At 36.4% G+C, this 23,220-nt stretch overlaps 1 protein-coding gene across 1 annotated transcript in view; it reads left to right on the top strand.

Annotated features, from left to right (window-relative positions):
• Positions 1–23,220, top strand: part of EFCAB13 (EF-hand calcium binding domain 13) — an 83,948-nt gene that overhangs the window by 33,499 nt on the left and 27,229 nt on the right. Inside the window, exons 8-12 of the mRNA XM_047756783.1 lie at positions 1,387–1,458; positions 8,531–9,022; positions 11,050–11,187; positions 13,472–13,543; positions 20,236–20,379. Coding sequence (XP_047612739.1) covers positions 1,387–1,458; positions 8,531–9,022; positions 11,050–11,187; positions 13,472–13,543; positions 20,236–20,379 — 918 coding nt within the window. The remainder of the gene's footprint in view (positions 1–1,386; positions 1,459–8,530; positions 9,023–11,049; positions 11,188–13,471; positions 13,544–20,235; positions 20,380–23,220) is intronic.

The following is a 23,220-nucleotide window of genomic DNA, read 5'->3' as shown; positions in this document are numbered from 1 at the left end:
TTGCTTTCTGGTTTATGGAATTCTGCTATGGGCTTCCACTTTATTTGGGGAGGTAGATTGGACAAATAATGCTAATTTCATAGCATTGTTTTATCACTTAAAGATAAAAGTTTATCAGTGTTTGGCACCTAGAGCATTCTCTGGAAATGTAAAGCAGAAATCTAAGAGTCATCCTTGACAGTTTTTTCTGTTTGGTGCACTCACTAAGAAGAACTATTATTTTGGAGTTCCTGTCATGGCACAGAGGAAATGAATCCGACTAGGAACCATGAGGTTGCGGGTTTGATCCCTGGCCTCACTCAGTGGGTTAAGGATCTGGCATTGCTCTGAGCTGTGGTGGCTCTGGCGTAGGCCGGCAGCAACAGCTCCAATTAGACCCCTAGCCTAGGAACCTCCATATGCCACGGGTGTGGCCCTAAAAAAAAAAGAACTATTATTTTAAACTCTTAGATATCTCTTAAATCTTTCTGTTCTCCAGCATTACTACCTTAATCTAAGTTGCTGTAATCTTTACTTAGGACCATTGGAAGTCTACCCATATTCTAACTAATCTACCCATATCCAGTCTTTTCCCCCTTTATACTGTAGCTAGAATGATCTTTCATCTTTTCAAAACAAACATCTGATCATGTCACTCTGCATAACACCTAACGATACCTCTTGGGATGAAAAATCCTTTAATGTCCAAGGCCTTGCAAAGTCTGGTGTTTACCCAGATCTTCAGCTTTATCTCAGCCCACATTCTCTCTTACTCTCTGTGCCTTCTTAGAGTTTTAACTTCAAACCATTCTCCTCTTGCCATAGCCATTACACATGTTCTCTTCTTTTCCCAGAACATTCCTCTTGTCCTAGTTATTCCTATTTATACTTTAAATCTAAACTGAGCTCTATTCTTTAGGGGTATTTCCCTGACCTCTTTGACTAGATCATACTCTCATATACTTTTCAAAGCATTAATCACAGTTGCAGTTTGTATTTTAATTGTTTGATTAAGGTTTGTATGTCAAATAAGATTAAGTACCAGGAGAGCAGATATCGTGTTTACTTTTGCTCATTATTATATCCTTAGTACCTAGCACAATGCATATGGCACATATTAACTGCTGAAATACATGTTGAAATAATGAATTATTCTTGCTCCTTTTTCCACTTCCTCCAGTCAGGGAGAACACGATTTTTTCATTTTGTTATATTATTGAAGTCTTATGTTTCGGTGTGTACTGAATTATTAAGTCACAATTCCAGTTATTGTTGAAAGCCTGTAATACCTGACCATCTGTTCATACTTCCACATATTTCTGTGATGTTTTCATTTTGGAATAGGATGGCAGTTGTATTTGTGTTCAAAGGGAAATACAGTATTTAAACTTATTCTTTCTATTACAGGTAACCAAATGGTGGATATTGGGGATATCGTATTTACTTTGAATGAACTGCAGCAACAGTATGAGGATGTTTGTAAGTGTGTTCCTGTTGCTAGAGCAAGTTTTGTTTAAAAATAAATTGTCTTTAAGTGCTAATTTATAGGTTTTATCATATAGATTTTGAAAGCCTTCTCTGAGCCCTTTACTCTCTTAAATCAGGGAAATAAAAATTTAATATAATATTCTCAACATAGCTGAGCCATGATAGGAACTCCCCGTGGGAGATTTTCTTAACTTATCTTTTGTTTAGTTTTTCATTTGTACTTTTTCAATTTCCACGAACTTTTCCTGCCTCTGCTGACTGAAAAAAATATATACAATCTAAAAAGTTGAGAATCGTGTTTTATTTGGAGCACCACTGAAGGCTTAAGCCCAGGATACAGCCTCTCAGATAGCTCTGAGGAACTGTTCCAAAGAGGTAAGGGCAGGATATATAGGCATTTTTGAAAGAACAAACAAAAAAACAAAAAAACAAACCACACATAGTCTAATATCAAAAGATTGCTGCTAATTTTAAAAAACCCAGACATTTCAAGTTAGTGAATGTGGGCTTTTCTATGTATGAGAAGATGTAAGAGTCTAGGCTTAAAGACATTATTCCTTTGATTTGCACCTTAATTGTCTGGAGCCAATATCCTGTTTTTCTTCATCCTGAATCTCCTCGGGGGAAACTGTCAGGCTGGTTGCAGTGGCTGATGGCTTGATGGTCTTGACATCCTTTGTTTACTGATATGGCAGGTGACATTCTTTGTCCACCCTTCTAGATATTCTAAAATGCCCAGGCCAGCCCCCTTCAATGAGGAATTGTCTGTCTCCAAATGCCAATACTGCTCAGGCTGAGACACCTTTCTATAGAGTGTCTGGCTGGGCTGTTTGCCTAGAAGACCCTTAATATCACCATCTTGAGGGGGAAAAAAAAAACCCTCAGGGGTGGAATTCACGCTGCAACAACACTGGATCCGAGCCGCATCTGAGACCTACACTGCAGCTTGTAGCAATGCCAGATCCTTAACCTGCTGAGTGAGGCCAGGGATCCAACTTGTATCCTCACAGAGACAATGTTGGGTCCTTAACCTGCTGAGCCACAATGGGAACTCTCTGAATTGACTCTTTTGTAATTATGTAATTAATGTGTATGCAATCACTGGTAATTTTCTTTGCTCTGCAATTTACATTTTCTAATATTAATATAACCACTTCAGTTTTCTTTTGATTAGTGTTTTTCATCCTTTTCTTTTAATTTTCTTACATTGTCATATCTGAAGTATTTTGTTAACTGCATAAAGTTGAGTGATGCTTTTATTTATTTTTTATTTTTTTTGTCTTTTGTCTTTTTTTTTGTTTTTTTTTTTGTTTTTGTTGTTGCTATTTCTTGGGCCGCTCCCGCGGCATATGGAGGTTCCCAGGCTAGGGGTCGAATCAGAGCTGTAGCCACTGGCCTACGCCAGAGCCACAGCAACGCGGGATCCGAGCCGCGTCTGCGACCTACACCACAGCTCACGGCAACGCCGGATCGTTAACCCACTGAGCAAGGGCAGGGACCGAACCCGCAACCTCATGGTTCCTAGTCGGATTTGTTAACCACTGCGCCACAACGGGAACTCCTGAGTGATGCTTTTATGTTCCTTCTTTAATCTCTATTTATTGGAGTGCTTAGGCCATTTATACTTAATGTGATTAGTTATAGGTTCAGATATAGGCATAACATGTTATCATTTGTTTTATAATTTTTTCTCTCTTTTTCAACTCATTTTCAGAATTTTTAAAAATTTTTTAGAATTATTTTAAAATTTATCTATATATGTTTTCATATCTCTGCATTTTCCAGTGGTTGTTCTAAGGATTACAGTATACATATTTAATCTTTTACAGTATACTAAAATATTTTACCACTCAAGTGGAATACCGAAATATTTTTACCATTCTAGATTTTTTACCTTCTGATTTTATGTTCTGACTTTCTTTTATATTACCAGTACATACACTGGAAACACCATCAGATAATAATTGTAGGTTTTGCTTTCAATGGTCAAACATTTTAAATTCTCAAGAGGAAAATAGTCTTATATTTAACTAAATCTTTACCATTATATATTTCTCTTCCTTCATTTTTGACTGCCTAGATGTCTTTTGGGTATCATCCTCTATGGAGAACTTCTTTTAATTATTTTTTAAAAGAGCAGATCTACTAAAAATGAATTTTTCTTCATCTGAGAATATCTTTAGTCTAATTTCTGAAAGGTTTGGGTTTTTTTTGTTTGTTTTTTATAGGATTCTGTGTTGACAGGTATTTTCCTCCAGCAGTTTAAAATGTTCCTTTTATTTCTGGCTTCCACAGTTTCTGAAGAGAAATCTGATGTTATTCACATAATAAAATATATTATTTTTATCTGATTGCTTTCAAGATACTTTCTTTTTTCTCTAGTCTTTAGCCATTTGATTATGATGTGTTTAGGAATGTGGGTTTTTTTTTTTCTTTTTTTTTTTGAGTTTATCCTGTTCACTGAGTTTCTTGGTTCTGCCTTTTGCCAAATTTGGAAACTTTTATCATTGTAACTTCAAATATTTGTTCTGTACCACATTCTCTCTCCTGTCCTTTTGAGACGCCAATGATACAAATGTAAGCCCTCTTTGGTATTGTCCCACAGGTCCTTGACACTCAGTTCATTTTATTTTCATTCTTTTTTTTTTTTTGTCTTTTGCCATTTCTTGGGCCGGTCCCTCGGCATATGGAGGTTCCCAGGCTAGGGGTCTAATCGGAGCTGTAGCCCCTGGCCTAAGCCAGAGCCACAGCAACACGGGATCCGAGCCATGTCTGCAACCTACACCACAGCTCACGGCAACGCCGGATTGTTAACCCACTGAGCAAGGGCAGGGACCGAACCTGCAACCTCATGGTTCCTAGTAGAATTCGTTAACCACTGCGCCACGAAGGGAACTCCTTATTTTCATTCTAATTTACCTCTACTGTTCAGATTGAATAATTTCTTTTTCTTTTCATTTGTTTTTGGTCTTTCGTCTTTTTAGGGCCGCACCTGCAGCATGTGGAAGTTCCCAGACCAGGGGTCTAATCGGAGCTGTTGCTGCTGGCCTACACCAGAGCCACAGCAACACCAGATCTGAGCTGAATCTGCCACCTACACCACAGCTCACACGGCAAGCCAGATCCTTAACCCACTGAGGGAGGCCAGGGATGGTAGAACCCATAACCTCATGGTTCCTAGTCAGATTCTTTTCCCCTGCACCGTGATGGGAACTCCAAATTGAATAATTTCTATTGATATGTATTCAGTTTCATGAATGTTTCTCTGACATCTCCATTATGCTATTGAGCTTATCAGGTGTTTTTTTGGTTGGTTTTTTTTGTTTGTTTTTTTGTTTATTTGTTTGTTTGTTTTTTACTTTTGTTTACATTTGGAAATTTTGATTCCATATTTCCAAATCTGGTAATTCTTTATATCTTTCATTTTATTTTCCGAGACTTTTTGTCTTTCTGTTAATTTCAAGAATTTTTTTTTCACTGTATGTTGGGATATTTTTTATAATGGTTGTATTGAAGTTTTTGTCAGGCAATTTCAACATCTTTTTCATATTGATTTTGGCATCTACTGATTGTCTTTTCCAAGGCAAATTGAGATTTTCTTTGTTTTTTACATGTGAAGTGATTTTGAATTATGCCCTGGACATTTTGAAGATTAAGTTGTGAAACCGTGGGTCTAAAATTCTATGGAACTCCTATAGAAAATGTTGAAATCTTGTTTTAGCAGGATTTGACTCAATTTGGTTCAAACCACAAGTTTCAGTTAATTTTCTGTGTTTTTTAATTTCATTGTCAGTTTGTTTTCGATAGCCTTTGCAGTGCTGTTCAGATCTGTGGGTCATCAGTGGCCAGTCTGGGACCTGAATGATACTCTATCCTAAAGTTCAGTTCTCAGAGTTGTGGTGTACTCTTAGGGCCAAATCCATGCATGTGCAGCTCAAGGGTGATCTTAGGAGTTCATCCAGATCTTCACAAAATTACTTTCTTGAGCTCCTCCCTCTCCACAATCTACTTGGTGCTTTTTAGTGTCCTAGAACTCTTTTTTATTTCTCTAGCTGGAAACCTAATGATTTATTTACAACACTCTGCCATGCACTTCTATGCCCATGTCTAGGGCCAACTGGCAGAAGTACAGAGAGAGAGAATAATAGCAGCATGCTAATATAGTCCTCTATCTTTCTAAACACATAAAATATGCTTATAATAACTGTGTTAATGTAGTTGTATGATAGTTTTACAAGCTATTCCATTTCTGAGTCAGTTTCTATCAATTGAGTTTTCTGCTGGTTGTGACTCATATTTTCTTGCTTATTTATTTATTTATTTTTGTCTTTTGTCTTTTTAGGGCCACATCCGTGGCATATAGAGGTTCCCAAGCCAGAGGTCTAACCGGAGTTGTAGCTGCTCACCTACGTCAGATCCAAAGCAATGCCAGATCCAAGCCTCATCTTCGACCTACACCACAGTTCATGGCAACGCCAGATCCTTAACCCACTGAGCAAGGCCAGGGATCAAACCTGCAATCTCATGGTTCCTGGTCGGATTCATTTCCATTGCACCACGACGGGAAATCCTCTTGCTATTTTAGATGCCTAGTAATTTTTGATGGCATGCTATCCATTGTAGAGTTTATGTTATTGTTTGCTGGATATTGTAGTATTCCTTTAAATAGTGTTGGATTTTGTTATGATGCACTTGAGTTACTTGGAATCAGTTGGGTCCCTTTGAGGCTTGCTTTTTAAAGTTTCTTTTAAGGGTTATCTCAGAGCAGTTTTTAATGCTAATTTAGCTCCACAACTAAGGTGGCATTCTTCAGATGAGTCTACAAAATGCCCTGTATATCCTGAGTTCTTTCTGCTTTGGCTGGTGAGATCACAAATTATTCTCAATTCTCAGTGAGTTATAGGGATTATTGGACCTACAATTTTCTTTTTCTTTTTTTTTCTGTTTTGTGAATAAGTTCTTTTGTATCATTTTATTAGATTCTACATATTAATAATCTCATATGATATTTGTCTTTCTCTGCCTGATTTTTTTATTACTCAATGGATTTTTTTTACATATATAGTCATAACAACAATCATCACAACCTGACCTACAATTTTCTGGTAAATTTTTTCCTTGTCCTGGGTCATATCCTCTCATGAATGTACAGATCAGTACTCAGCCAAGATTCAAGTGGACCCCTCTGCTGATCTCCAGAGCTCAGCAGTTCTTTTTTCTCTCTGCTCTCGTATTCTAGCCTCTTCAGTGTTCTGTATCTCTTATCTTTTTATATCTACTCATTCAGACTAGCAGGCTCTGTTCAGGTTTTGCTTTTCTGTGTTGTAGCATGGAAACTCTGTCCAGACAGTAAGCTGGGACAGTTGTAGGGCTCAGCTCATTTGTTACCTTTCTTTAAATGAATACTCTTCTGTGCTACCTATTGTCCAATATCTGAAACTGTTCTTTTTCATGTATCTCGCCTAATTTCTTAGGTTGCTTAAAGTTGGGAGGCAGTTTAGTTCCTATTTCAGTGTCTTGGCCCAAAGCAGAAATGTCAAAGATTTTACCCATTTCTTTTTCTGGTTTGTTTGTTTGTTTTGTTTTTTTCCTTTTTGGTTGCAGTCACAGCATATGGAAGTTCCTGGGCCAGAGACTGAATCTGAGTTGGAGCTGCGACTTACTCTGCAACTGCAGTAAAGCCAGATCATTAACCCACTGTGCCGAGCTAGGGATTGAATCTGCACCTCCATAGAGACAAGCTGGCTCATTAACCCACTGCGCCACAGCAGGAACTCTTATCCTATTTCTTTTTGATAGACAGCACTTAGAGATCCATGTCATCATCTTTAAAGATTTCTGGACTTTTTTTTTGCCTTTTTTTTTAGGGCTGTACTCGAGGCATATGGAAGTTCCCAGGCTAGGGGTCCAGTCGGAGCTACAGCTGCCAGCCTACACCACAGCCACAACAACACAGAATCTGAGCCGCGTCTGCGACCTACACCACAGCTCATGGCAACTTTGGGTCCTTAACCCACTGAGCAAGGCCAGAGATGGAACTTGCAACCTTATCATTCCTAGTCAGATTCATTAACTGCTGAGCCATGACGGGAACTCCAGAAACTTTTCTTTTAATGTGAATAAAATGTCTTTGTAGTTAAGATTATATTGCTACTCTTTTGGCAGTCTCTTATTTTCTTTGATTTTATAGGAGCTTGAAATCTCATGGAGTTGTTTTGAGAATCAAGTATTATAACTTTTGAAATACTTTAAAATGTATTATTCAAATGTAAGGTACTATTTTTGAGCCATGAGATGAATTTTGGGTTTTTTGCTTTTTAGGGCCGAACGTGCAGCACATGAAGGTTCCCAGGCTAGGGGTCTAATAGGAGCTACAGCTGCTGGCCTACACCATAGCCCATGGCAATGCCAGATCCCCAACCCACTGAGTGAGGCCATATATCGAACCTGCTACCTCATGGTTCCTGGTTGGATTCGTTTCTGCTGTGCCACGATGGGAACTCCTTTTTTTTTTTTTCCATGAGATGAATTTTGTAAGTGAAGCCCCAATTGGGACATTGTACTAATATTTTTCTAAAGATGTTATTTTGTATTTGAAGTTATTTTCCCCGCACACATGCTCAGAATCTTTAGGAGAGTACTTATTTTACTCTTTTACTTTAGTAGAATATTATTTTATTTATAAAGTATTCTAACTCTATAATTTCGTTATAGCTCTGCATCCTCATGACTAAGGGATTTGTATCTGTATTGGCTTATTAGTCTATTATCTTTCTAGATTGAGAAAGAGCAGAAAGTGGGAAACATGCACTTGAGTATGCTATCACTTTAGAATCAGTAAAACTATGAATAGCTTTGGATGAAAGTATTTAACTTATTAAACCAGCATATTATATTTAACCTTGTTAATAGTTAATCTTTTGAGCATCAGCTCTGTTAGTTTTTTTAAGTTATTTATGTATTTAAGCAACTGATAATTTCTTGAACAGCTTTCATTTGTAATGTTAAAAACATTAAAATTGTACAGGTAAATGAAATAATGGAATATGTTTTTCTTGCTTAGCAATTATGGAAGAGACAGCCTTGGATGAAACTACCTCAAGAAAGTTATCAAATGTATCAGGATGCTATCTACCATATAGGAAGAAAAGCAGCTTATCTTCCAGACTGTGTGAATCATCATTGTCCCAAAAGTTAAATACAAAAAGCCTCTCAAATCATGAAATTATGAAGGAGAATGATGACCTTGAATTTAAAAGATTAAAAAGTACTTTGCAAATAAGAAAATTCCAGGATGAGGTTGATAGCAGTGATATAGAATTCCAGGAACCATGTTCAAAGTATGGCCTTAACTTTAAGAGAAGTTCAGAGAAAGCTGAAATTCATGACTCAAAGTCTAAATCACAAAACTTGAAGAGTGTTACAAGTTTCAAAAAGTCCCTGGATAAAAATGATAGTTTTAGTATCTCCAAACTTCAGAAGACAGCTGTGAGAAGGCACTCCACCCTTCTAAAACAGGTTTCATCTAAGGAAAAAACTGCAATTAATTCTCTGGGTCAGTATCATATATATGTCAATATCTAGATCCTTCAGTCATTACAGAAATGAGCTGAATTAAGTAGTTAACAGATAGTTCTAGGCATTTCAATTATCAATATTCTAGATAACCAGCTCTTCTAGTATATAGGTCAATGGATACCATATTGTGATTTTGATGGTAGTTCCTTTCCAGATGCTCTGTTTTTTTGGGAAAGGGTATAACTTTACCTGGAGTCACTCAAGTTCCCTAGAAAGGAGAGGGTCCATTTTTCCTTTGGAAATGCTTATTTTGTCATTTATTTTTTATTTTTTATTTTTTTTGTCATTTATTTAACAGAGTATGTAAGAAATTTATGTGAAATTTTTGCTCGGAGTTCCATAATTTAAATATATGAAGTCCATAGTACTTCAGGTATTATCTGTTATGGATGTGGGGATATCAAGAGAAAATAATTAATACTATACATCTTAAATCCCCAGGGCTTTATAGTATTCCTCAAAGATGAGCAGTGGCTTCCTAACCTGTCTATGCTTTCCCCTTCTGTGCTGCTTATATCATAGTACTACTATGTAGGAAACAAGTAAATACTCCTTCCTGTGGGCCTCAGCTGAAGTTACTTAAGTTATATTTATTTTCTTTAAGTAAACACAATGATGTCTCAAAAATGTATTTAGTATTACATGTAATTGTTAAAATGAATGCTTTGTGAAAAATTAGTGATTTTTATACACTAATGCATACTCTAAATAATGTGATCTCTTAAGGAGGCACAAAGATGCTTATTCTGATTCCTTTACTGATGCACTACTTTTACTCTGTGCCTCATTTCTATTTCTGAGTTTTTTGGCACTTGAATAGGAATTAAAGCCATGGCTAAAAGAATAATGGAGACGTAGGTATTTAACTAGTGGATAAAAAACAGTTGTGGAAGAAAGTGGTATCTACCTTCCTGGTGTCACTTAAATCAAATGACGTCACCTACCACTGCCATACTTAATGTTCTGTATACCGAGTAGTGTGAAATAGTTTATTTGGTATAACTTCTTCAAATAAATTGATGATTGAGCATATATGAAATGTGACTGTCATTTGATTTACATTTTAAAAACATTTTAAACTTTTCATTATGAAATAATTTTAAATTCATAAGAATTACACAAAAATAAAAACATTTCTATATACTCTTCATCCAGTGTTCCCAAGTGTTATCTTATATAACCACAGTACAATGATCTAATCCAGGAAATTAACACTGATACAACAAAATTTACTAATCCAAAGACCTTATTCAGTATCTGTATGTTGTTCTATGAATGTCCTTTTTCTGACCCAGGATCTCATCCAGGATCAAATATTACATTTAGTTTTCATGTGTCCTTAGTGTCCTTCAAAAAGCTGGGGTGGTTTCTCAATCTTTCATGACCTTAACCCTTCGAAAAGTATTGACCAGATATTTTGTGTAATGTCCCTCATTTTGGGTTTCCTTGTATTTCTTCATGGATAAATTCAGGTTATGCATTTTGGCCAGAATACAATGGAGGTGATATTTTGCTCATCTCAGTACCTCAAATTAGGAAGCTCATAATGACCATGTGTGTCATTCTAGGATTTTATAATTTTAAAGGTTGTGAACTGAAAACATGGTAGAGTAAATAATAGGATGGAGTAGAACTCTCAATTTTTGTTTGAAATCCTAGAATTTAAATAAAACTCATTGATGTTTTGATCTCTTGGACTCATTCATTATGTTTTAATCAGAACTAAGCTGCACTGGCTGGGCCACTGGAACAGGCTGTTCCTCCAAACAAGTGGTATATAAATGTTTATAAATTTCAAGATGGTTTTGTGTTTGAGCTATAAGAGAAAGATTAAGTATAATGTAAGATACAATAGAAATATGAATATAGAGAAGCAGTTCTGTAAGTTGATATTAAGCAAATAAACTTGATTTCTGATTACTATATAAAGATTTTAGGTGCCAGTTATTGCTTAAGACATATAAATTATGTTGCTGACTAGTCCTCAACATTTTGTATATTTAGGAAATGTCTGCAAAGCTATCAAAAAGCTCCAAGAAAATTATATAGGTACAGAAGAACTTCAGTCCATTTTGCCTTCAATTGGAATTACTTTATCAGATAAAGAGTTCAAGAAGATTGTGACAAACACTACTAGAAATGGTAAGAGACTGGTAATACCAAACATTTTGAAAAAATGATTTTGTGGGACAGTATTAAATGTTGGAGTAAATTCTCTCAACTAGGAATAGAATAGAATGGACTGTTCTAAAGAAGATTCAGGAAAAACAAATATAGGGGTTCCCGTCATGGCGCAGTGGTTAACGAATCCAACTAGGAACCATGAGGTTGAGGATTCGTCCTTGGCCTTGCTCAGTGGGTTGAGGATCCAGTGTTGCCGTGAGCTGTGGTGTAGGTTGCAGTCACGGCTGGATCTGGCGTTGCTATGGCTGTGGTGTAGGCCAGCAGCTACAGCTCTGATCCGACCCCTAGCCTGGGAACCTCCATATGCTGCGGGAGTGGCCCTAGAAAAAGGCAAAAAGACAAAAATAAATAAATAAATAAAAATTGAAAGTAGTAAAAAAACAATTCCTGGAAAGTTTGACCTAATGTATTGCTTTGGAAGAGCCTAGGATTGTTTCTATAAGTTTCTTCATCACTATTCTTAGCTATGCCTTTTAGTGTGGGACAGGTACTGGGGAAGACACGTCCAGTTGTAGAGTGCTTCAGGTAGTAACACTGCCATACCCATGAAGTTTAAAAATCTCTAAGTAAATAGCCTAGGGATCCAAGGAGAAATAATTGGAGATTCTAGAATATAGAAGGAGTAATAGAGCTAGATTCTAGCGATGCTTAATCAAGGCAGGCAGTTAGCATCTAGAAATTGAATAGGGTATCCCACACACCAGCCTAAGTTCAAGGCACAGTTTAAATTTATGAGAAAGACTTTTGTGTTAGAGATGTTGTTTTATAACTCAGAATTGTCCACAGCAAGAGTTCAGTAAAGGAGAGGGAAGAGGCAACATTTTGGGAAAAGACTGACTTAGAAATAACATTGGAAGTGATTTCTTAGAACCTGAGCAAAATTCAAGGCAAATAGGAAAGAAGATTGTGATTTAAAAAAAAAAAATCTAAGGAATAGAGATCAAAGTAGTGGCTACCAGAGGGGTAAGGGCTGGGGGTAGAATGAAATGGGTAAAAGGGATCAATTGTATGGTGATGAACAGAAACCAAATTTTTGGTAGTGAGCACACTGCAGTGTATGCAGAAGTAGAAATACAGTGTTGTGCACATGAAACATATAATGATATAAACCAGTGTTACCTCAATATGAGATAAATTTTGAAAAATCCAAGGAGTAAGTGCTATGCTACTAAAATTATTGAGCTCTTTCTTCTGATTATCTGGATTGCTATGATCACTGTGGAGGGGCCGTATCTAAAAATAGGTAGTTATTTGGACCAGCTGGATACTAGGGGTAGGAATGCGGATACTTGAGTCTGTCAGGGCTGGTTAGCATGGTCAAGGTGTCTTAATGGATGGTATGCTGATTAACTGGGGTTTTTGTGATGATGTGAAAGAGACTAACTTTCGCATGGCCCATCTAGGGTTAGGGTTAGGGTTAGGGTACTATTCCTTTTTCCTGTATCAATAAAGTACTAAATATCTAACCTAGTCCTTTGTGTTTTATGGGCACCATTCCTTTTTCCTGTATCAATAAAGAACTAAATATCTAACTTAGTCCTTTGTGCTTTGTAGTAAATATTGAAATAAAGCAGGGACAGTGTTTACTCTTTTTTTTTTTTGGTTTTTACTGATAACTTTTATTAAATATTTAAGAAGGAAATAATGTCAATGTTATAAAAATTCTTTCAGAAAATAAATGATGAGGGAGCACTTCCAGACTCATTCTGTTAGGCCAGCACAATTCTGATGTGAAAAGCAAAGACATTCAAAAATTCCAAGACAATATTCCTCAATAACTTACATAAATAATCCTTATAGAAAATTAGCAAGTCAAGTCCAACAATTTATTAAAAAAAGGATACTGTATCATAACCAAACATGGCTTATTTCAGGAATATGAGATTGGTTTAACAAACAAAACCAGTAAATGCATTTACTGGTTTTTGTTTCTCCTAAAAGAGAAACAAACATGCTCGTCTCAATATATGCAGAAAAAGCAGCTAACAAAATTCAAGTGTTTACTTATTTTTGTATCCTTGGTGCCTAGCATAGTTCTTGGCACTAATATACCCTCAGTAATTGTTGAAAGGAAATGAACTGATCTAATTTAGAATCATTCATTCATCTAGGGAGACAGGATATGAAGGAGAAATAGGATGATAATGTAGTTTAAGTATTTTTTTGTAGTGTATTAAAATGTGAATTTACCTTTTATACAAAAGTGTAATAGAATGTATAATCTAAGCTTTTTATTTTACAGAAAATGGAATGGTGAAGTTAGATAACTTTATGAGTGCTCTTTCCAAGCAGCTGAGCCTTCCTGAGTATGATGGTAGGTAGGAAACTTCTTTTATTTTATTATTTTATTTTTTTTGCCTTTTTGCTATTTCTTTGGGCCGCTGCCGCGGCATATGGAGGTTCCCAGGCTAGGGGTCCAATCGGAGCTGTAGCCGCCGGCCTACGCCAGAGCCACAGCAACGTGGGATCCGAGCCGCGTCTGCAACCTACACCACAGCTCACGGCAACGCCAGATCCTTAACCCACTGAGCAAGGGCAGGGACCGAACCTGCAACCTCATGGTTCCTAGTCAGATTTGTTAACCACTGCGCCATGACGGGAACTCCGGAAACTTCTTTTAAAATCATTTGGAGGAAGGAGTAGTTAGATTGAGAAATAGATTCAGCTGAACTGACTTTGCTTTTTGCATAGACACTTAGTAATTCTAAAACTCTTTGGCAAGCCTTTGCCAGTTTTTTTAAAAAAATGATATATCAGGGTAATAATAGGTAACTTGCTTACTTCATAGAGTTGTGTGGATTTTATGAACTGAAGAGTACTACAAAAGTGTACAATAATAGTCATGATAATGAAGAAGTCAGATAGGCAATTAGTCCCATTATTAGCAATTCATGGGTGATTTGATTTTTCACTTTTTTTATAAGGAACTTGTTTGAATGAAAATTGTGTTTGTCTTTCCTTTAGAACATTTTCAAAAGCAGTTCTATTGAGGTAAAATTTACATGCATAAAAATCACTATGCACTGATTTATAAATTTCTAGTCACACAATAATCTAGTTTTTCTTGCAATAATTTTATCTTTTTTATACAAATAATTAAATATTTTTCTGTGAGATTAAAAAGAAGTTAAAGCGGAGTTCCCGTCGTGGCTCAGCAGTTAACGATCCTGACAAGTATCTATGAGGATGTACATTTGATCCCTGGCCTTGCTCAGTGGGTTAAGAAACTGTTGTTGCTGTGAGCTGTAGTGTAGGTCACAGATGGGGCTTGGATCCCACGTTGCTGTGCTGTGGGTGTGGCATGGGCCAGCAGCTGTAGCTCTGACTCCACCCCTAGCGGGGAAACTTCCTTATGCTGCAGGTATGGCTCTAAAAAGACCAAAAAATAAAATAAAATAAAAAAGGAAATGAAAGCTGTGAGGCTTGCTGTATTTTTCCCTTCTGTTTATTCATATGCTTTAAAAAGGTTAAGTTTTTTGTCTCTTCCTAAGAGATTTCTCAGATAAGAAAAAGTTAATTCAAAGGATGAGATTTCCTTTAACACCTAGATGAAGAATCTTATGTTAAAAGCTACATTATTGGAGTCCCTGCTGAGGTGCAGCAGGTTAAGAATCCAACTGCAGTGGCTCGGGTTGCTGCAGAGGCATGGGTTCAATCCCCTCTCACAGCAGTGGTTTAAAGGATCCAGTGTTGCTGATGCTAAGGCTTGGGTTCAATCCCTGGCCAGGGAACTTCCATATGATGTGGGTGGGCCATAGGAAAAAAAAAAGCTACATTATCATTTGTCATTTCTGATGAATGTAAGTTCTTAAATCTTGATTTCTTGAAGATACTATTAGTAAATCGATTTCTTAAATGCTTCACCATGCAATCATTCATTTACCAATTCATTTTTTTCACTGCTGTTTTGTGAAGTAGTAAGTGTCTTGGTCACAGCTCTCTTTTTTTCTCATTATATTATTATTATTATTAGTCTTTTTTGTCTTTTTAGGGCCACACCCACAGCACATGGAGGTTTCCAGGCTAGAGGTCTAATTGGAGCCGTTGCAGCCGACCTATGCCAGAGCCACGGCAACGCCAGATCCAAGCTGCGTCTGTGACCTACATCACAGCTCACAGCAATGCCGGATCCTCAACCCACTGAGCGAGGCCAGGGATTGAACCTGCAACCTCATGATTCCTAGTTGGATTTGTTTCCGCTGCACGCCACAACAGAAACTCCTCATTATATTATTTTTAAATTTTATTTTAAATTGTGGGTACTAATACATACCATAAAACTTACCATTTTAATCATTTCTAAGTGTACAGTTCAGTAATGTTAGTATTAAGTGCATTCACATTGTTGTGCAACCAACCTTCAGAACTTTTTCATCTTGCAAAATTAAAACTCTATACCAGTTCAGTAAAAATTACCCTTCCTTGCTCCTCCAGCTCTGGAAATCATTTTACTTCCTGTTTCTATGAATTTGTATACTTGAGATACCTTAGTGGAATCATATGGTATTTGTCTTTTTCTGGCTTATTTCACTTATAACACCCTCAGGTTTCATTTGTGTTGTAGCATGTGTCAGAATTTCTGTACTTTTTCAAGATAAGTAATATTCCATTGTATGTGTATATTACATTTTGCTTATTCATTCATCCATGAAAGGACATTTGCATTGCTTCCACCTCTTTGGCTGTTGTGAAAAGTGCTGCTGTGAACATGGGCATGCTGTATCTCTTTAAGCTCCTACTTTGAATTCTTTTGGATATATACCTAGAAGTAGACACACTCCAGTTTGTAACATTTCCATCACTCCTAAAAATTCTCTCATGCTGATTTGTAATTAATCTGTACTCTGTCCCTAGACAACCACTAATCTACTTTCTGTCTCTATAAATTTGCCTTTTTTTTTGACATTTATATAAATGAAGTCATGTAACATGTAGTCTTTGGTACTTGACTTCCTTCACTTTGCATAATGTTTTTAAGGTTAATTCATATTGTAGTATGTATCAATAGTTCATTCCTTTTTATTAGTAAATAAATCCACTTTATATTTTATGGATATATTCTATTTTGTTGATGGTTGACCAGTTTATGGACATTTGATTATTTTCAGTTTGGGACTGTTATGAATAATGCTGAAAGAAATATTTGCATGCATGTCCTCTGGGACATATGCTTTTATTTGTCTTGGGTAAATTCCTAGAAGAAGAATTGTTAGTCTATATGATAAATTTATATGTAGTTTTTTAAAGAAATTGCCAAACTATTTTCCAAAGAGGGCTATACCATTTTCATTCTTACCAGCAATGTATGAAGATTATAGTTTCTTTACATCCTTGTCAACACTTGGTATTATTTTTTATTATAACCATTATAATAAATGCAGTTATATCTCATTGTGCGTTTATTTTTTATCATTATTTAATTTAATTTAATTTTTTGCTTTTTAGGGCCCTATCTGCGGCATATGGAGGTTTCCAGGCTAGGGGTTGAATCTGAGCTATAGCTGCTGGTCTATACCACAGTCACAGCAACATGGGATCCAAACCGTGTCTGCAGCCTACACCATAGCTCATGGCAACGCCAGATCCTTAACCCACTGATTGAGGCCAGGGATCTAGCCTGCATGCTCACAGATACTAGTTGGATTCGTTTCTGCTGAGCCACGACAGAAACTCCGTTTTCCTTTGTGTTTGACTTCGAGTGATCTACTTTGATTCCCTCTTTTGTTTATTCCCAGTAACTTCTATAGGTATTTTCTTTTTGTGGTTACCTCTAGGCTTACATAAAATATAGTGGTCTTTTTAAAGCTAGTAATTACTTAAGTTCGATGCATATAAAAATCTACACAACTCACTTCTCGACACTTTGTTGTTACAATCTAAATCTATTCATATAATGTCTCTTTTAGCATATTTTTATAGTTTTTAAAAATACTTTTGTCTTTAAAACTTTAAGTCTGAGTAAAGTTTGGTTAAATGATTTACACACCGCCATTACAGAATTAGATTAATCTGAATTTGGCTATATACTTAACCTTTACCAGTGAATTTTGTACTTCATATGGTTTCATGTTACTAGTTAGCATCCTTTACTTTCAACTTGAAGAATTCCTTTTAGCATTTCTTCTAAGGCATGTCTAGTGGTGATTACTCCCTAAGGTTGTGTTTGTCTGACAAAGTCTTTCTCTCTCCTTTCCTGCATGTAGTATTATTATTTTGTGATTTTTCTATTTCGGCGTTTTGAATATATTTTCCACTCCCTCCAGGCCTTCAATAGTTTCTACTGAAAAATCCATTTATAGTCTTATTAGGGGTTCCCTTGTATGTGACAAGTTGCATTTCTCTTGCTGCTTTTTTAAAAGTTTCTTTTTGTCTTTGACCTTTGGCAAATTGATTATAATGTGTCTCAGTGTGGATTTCTTTTGGTTCCTCTTTTTTTGATGTCCTTGGAGATGACCATTCCCTTCCTCAGATTTGAGAAGTTTCCACCCATTTTATATATATATATATATATATGATTTTTTTTTGTCTTTTAGGGCTGCACCCACAGCATATGGAGGTTCCTAGGCTGGGGGTCTAATCAGAGCTGTAGCCACAGCCTACACCAGAGCCACAGCAACGCCAGATCCGAGCTGCGTCTGCAACCTACACCACAGCTCACGGCAATGCCCGATCCTTAACCCACTGAGGGAGGCCAGGGATCGAACCAGCAACCTCATGGCTCCTAGTCAGATTTGTTTCCGCTCTGCCATGATGGGAACTCCCACCCATTATATTTTTAAATAGATTTTCTATCCTGTTTTCACTCTCCTCTTTCTGGAATTCCCAATAATGTATATATTGGTCCAGTTTATGGTGTTCTATACATCCCTTAAGCCTTCTTCACTATTTTCCATCCTTTTTTCTTTTACTCTTCTGTCTTAATTCTTCCATTGACCTGTCTTGGAGTTCATTGATCCCTTCATTTACTTGATCTAATCTACTGTTGAGCACCTCTAGAGAAATTTTCAGTTATTGTGTTCTTCGCCTCCATGATTTCTGTTTGGCACTTTAAAATATTTTCTATCTCTATGTTGAAGTTCTCATTTTGTTCTTGTATTGCTCTCTTGATTTTGATAAGCATCTTTATGGGAGTTATCATTCTATGTTTTTATTGGAGTTATGAGATTTTCTGGGTTGGTGTCTATGTGTTACACAAAGCAAGCACCTCTCTCAGTCTTCATAGACTGGCTAAATACAGGAGAATACCCCTACCAATCGGCCCAGTCAGATATTCTTGGGACCTCCACCAACTCTTTCCCTCCTCAGGCTCCAGGAATATGAGATAGATGCTGGTCTTTTGGAAGGACTTGAAGAAGTTTGGGTGCTAGATGCATGAATCAGTTTTCCCTATCCAGAGGGAAGCTGAGAATTGGCATTTTACATCTATTTGTCACCACCTCTATTCTATCCTAGACAACTAGGTCTTGCTAGACTCACCAGAGCCCCAAGATTGGCAAGACAGAAGCCAGTCTTCTGGGGAGGCCCTTTGGAAAAGTTGGACTGCTGGACATGTGAATCAATCACCATCCTCCCCTGAGTGAAGCTGGAAACTAGGAGGTCTTTTCCAGATTATATGGTGCTGTACTGAGAGCAGGGTCTCCAGCAAAAGGGGTGTCCTAAATCTCCCTACCAGCTTCAGTGAGTCTGGTTTTGCATTTTCCTGGGATGTAAGAGCCTTTCAATTAGTTTCTGACTTTTCACAAAGGGAATTATCCATGAGTTTTTGCTGAATCAGTGCGTGTAATGGGAGAAGAGGGGTCCAGGGCTTCCTACTCAACTGTCTTATTACTTTCACCTAAAACTTTCTTTAACAAGATGGGAACATGGTATATTTTTCTCTGTATTTACACATGAGAATCATCTTTTTGATAATTATTTTAGGGATGATCTAATTCAGATATTATTTTGATCATTCTTTGTTTAGCAATCCATAATGACTCCCAGTGATTGCTTGAAGTAGATTAAATACTGAAAATGTCATTAATGCTTTCCACTGCCCAGTTTCCTCACTTTACTTATCCTAATTTTCTACTAGAGAAACTTATTTGAATTTTGATTGTCCCAGAGTTCACACACACACCCCTATCAACTTCTTTAATCCTATATTTATAAGTAATTTTTTTAAAGAAAGTTTTCATTGCAGTACAAATTTATCAGTTTAAATTTAATGGATTGAATACTGCCCAGATTTGTAAAGCATAAATTCTAAAGTATTGTAAAAAGACATGTAGCATAGCTATTTCCAAGTAATAATTTCTACTTTTTTTTTGTCTTTTTTTTTTTTGCCATTTCTTGGGCCGTTCCTGCGGCATATGGAGGTTCCCAGGCTAGGGGTCTAATCAGAACTGTAGACACCGGCCTACACCAGAGCCACAACAATTCGGGATCCGAGCCACATCTGCAAGCTACACCACAGCTCACAGCAACGCCGTAACTCAACCCACTGAGCAAGGCCAGGGATGGAACCCGCAACCTCATGGTTCCTAGTCAGATTCATTAACCACTTCGCCATGACGGGAACTCCCCTACAGAAGATAAATTAAGATAAATTTACTAAGGACTGAGCCACGTATTGCCACAAAATCTTATTCCAATTTATCATTTGCGATTGAGGGTTTTCTACTTCTGTTTCTGCCACTAAGAAACAGACTACTAGGGATTTTAAATTGTTGGGAGTTAAATCAGGGAAATTATATATTATTTTTGTTCCTATGTATTTTTAATTTTTACATTGTCAGTACAATTAAATTGGCACTTCCTTAGATATAGGTGCTAATATGTATTTTATACACTGATAACTTTTTAATTTTCATTATTATTAAAGATTCTTGTAATGCTATTCCTGTATATCATTTCTGAGGTTTTTAATATTTTTTGTTAGTGTGTTAGGACTAAAATTCATCTTACTATTGGTGTTTTTTTGTCTACTTATATGTAATACTTACTAGCATACCGCTTTATTTTCAGTGTTGATTGGTGCCATTAAAGCCATCGATAAGATTAAAGATGAAAATATTGACTATAGGGATCTGAATACTTGTCTTCAAAATTTTGGAGTTTACCTTTCTAAGCCAGAATTTCAGAAGATCATAGAATTGACTGAAGCTGGTGGTAAGTGACATATTTTCAGGGAAATTACATTGATACGTCTGAAAAGAGGATCCTTGTGTTATTCTTTTCTTCAGAATAGTGACTTTAGAAATAAGTCCATTAAAATTAAGCCAATATAGAAAAGTACAAAAGTACTTAAATGTACAAGACACTCAAAATCTCATTGTCCAGAAATGATTAATCTTGATAGTCTCTTCAGACATTTTTTCCCTAGGCAAAAATGCAAACAGAAAGTAGGGTTTGTGATTTTGCTCTCTGAGGGACAGAAGTCAGAACAAAAGGCATTAAATGGTGGCAAAGAAGGATTGTTTATTATGTCAAAACCCATAATTCACAATAAAAGTAAAAAAATTTCAGGTGCTTCTAAAACATAGTGGCAGCCTTCCTAAAAGGAAAGAGTGAGAGTGAGCTAGAGGAGTGGTGGGGTTGTAAATGAAAATGGCCATGGGTTGATAATATTTGCGGTTAGGGAGAGTACATGAGCACTCATTACCATATACTTTCTATTTTGTATATATTTAAAATTTTTCATAATAAAAACTAAAAAGAAATTGGAACAAATCAAAGTTGTATAAGATTTGTGTGGAGAAAATGATAGAACTTTTTAAAAAGACATTACAAATACCTAAATAAATGAGAATATACTCCATGTTCATGGCTTCAGAGACTGAAGATTGTCAAATCTCCTACTTAATTTATTTATCCAAAACAATTCCAGTAAGACTCCGACTTTTTCTTGATGAGCTAATTCTGATATTTGTATGCATGAGCAAAGGCCAAGAACAGTTAAAACATTCTTGAAGAAGAAAAATGTGCATAGGGGAGTGTGTGTGTGTACGTGTGTATGTGTGGTATTGGAGGTGACGTCCTTTCTTGGATATTAAGGCTCATTATAAAACAATAGTAATTAAAACAGTGTGAGAATGGCATAGTGATAGAAAAATTGACCAATGGGACAAGAGAAGGAACTTCCAAACATATCTACACCCATATATAGAAACATATGTAATGAGGTGGTAGATCACAGAGGGGAAAAAAGCACCATTTAATAAATGGTACTGTAATAATTATTCAAATGGAAAAAATGGAGTTGGATCCCTATCTATATACTATATTCAGAAATAATTTCCAGATATGAATAGTGAAAGTTTTAGGAAAAAAAAAAAAAGAAAAACTTTCTGACTTAGAGTTAGGAGGAATTTTTTAAAAATATAAAATCAGGAGTTCCCGTGGTGGCGCAGTGGTTAACGAATCCGACTAGGAACCATGAGGTTGCGGGTTCGATCCCTGCCCTTGCTCAGTGGGTTAACGATCCGGCGTTGCCGTGAGCTGTGGTGTAGGTCGCAGACGTGGCTCAGATCCCGCGTTGCTGTGGCTCTGGCGTAGGCTGGTGGCTACAGCTCCGATTGGACCCCTAGCCTGGGAACCTCCATATGCCGTGAGAGCGGCCCAAGAAATGGCAAAAAGACAAAAAAAAAGTAACAATAAAAATATAAAATCACTAAGCAGAAAAGATTGATAAATTTGAGTACATTAAAATTAAGGGAGTTCCCTGGTGGCACACAGGTTAAGTATCTCGTGGTGTCACTATGGCATGGGTTAGATGTCTGGCCCCAGAACGTCTGCATGCTGCAGGTGTGGCCAAAAAAAATTTATCAGAAAAAAAAAAGAACTTCTCTTTACTAAAAGATAATATAAGAAGAACAAACCACAAACTGAGTAAAAACTATTTGCAGCACTTATGACAGCAAAGGATTGTTGTGTCAGGAATCCCTATAAATTAACAACCAATAGAAAAATGGCTAAATTTCAAGAACAATTTTCAGATGAAAAAACACAAATTGATAATAATCTTATGAAAAGATTCTCAACATCATTAGTGATCATGGAAACACAAAATTTAGGTCATGGTGAGATAACTTTTTATACCTAGTAGGGCGTTCCAGTGTGGCTCAGCAGTAACAAACCTGACTAGTATCCATGAAGACGTGGGTTCGATTGATCCCTGGCCCCGCTCAGTGGGTTAAGGTTCAGGTGTTGCCATAAGCTGTGGTGTAGGCCAGCAGCTACAGCTCTGATTTGACCCCTAGCTTAGGAACTTCCATATGCTGCAGGAGGGGCCCTAAAAAGACAGGGAAAAAAAAAACAACAACAAAATAAAACAAAACTTTTTTTATACCTACTAAACTGGCAAAAATTAACAAGTATATTAATCTAAGAGTTGGTAAATATGGTGAAAGTGGTAAAATAACTTTGGAAATCATTATGTAGTGTTGTGTACTGTGGCTTAGAAAAACCCACGTTTAGCTATAAATCCCAGAAAATCACTTGCATTGATGTACAAGAAGACATGTTCAAGAATGTTCATGGCAGCACTAATCTTAATAACAAAAAAGAAAGAAACTACATGATCAGTGACAGAGGGTATAAATAAATTGTGGTATATTCTACTGCTAGTACATAATTGAATACTAGTGGTATACATTAGTGAAAATAAACAGCAATACAGTGTATGAATGGTTCTTAGATATATTAAATGAAAAAAGCAAGTCTCAGATTGCTATAGCATAACAAAAGCTCAAAAAAATCAAGGAATAATTTGTTTATGCAGTTACAAATTATATGTAAAAGAGAGAGATTGGTAAATTTAAAAAATTCGTCAATGTTCTCTCTGTGGTAGTGGCAGGATAATGGAATGGGAATAACACACAAGCAATGATATTAATAATATTCTTCAACTAGATGGTGGCTTCCCAGTGATTTGATGTATAATCATGCTTCATGACTAATATTCTTTTAATGTATCAAATACAGAAAAAAAAAAGGGAATTTATTGCTTTA

Source organism: Phacochoerus africanus, chromosome 14 (genome assembly GCF_016906955.1).
Source record: "Phacochoerus africanus isolate WHEZ1 chromosome 14, ROS_Pafr_v1, whole genome shotgun sequence".
Lineage (NCBI taxonomy): Eukaryota > Metazoa > Chordata > Mammalia > Artiodactyla > Suidae > Phacochoerus > Phacochoerus africanus.
The sequence above is the reverse complement of the archived record's forward strand: the minus strand, read 5'-3'. Positions and strand labels throughout refer to the sequence as shown.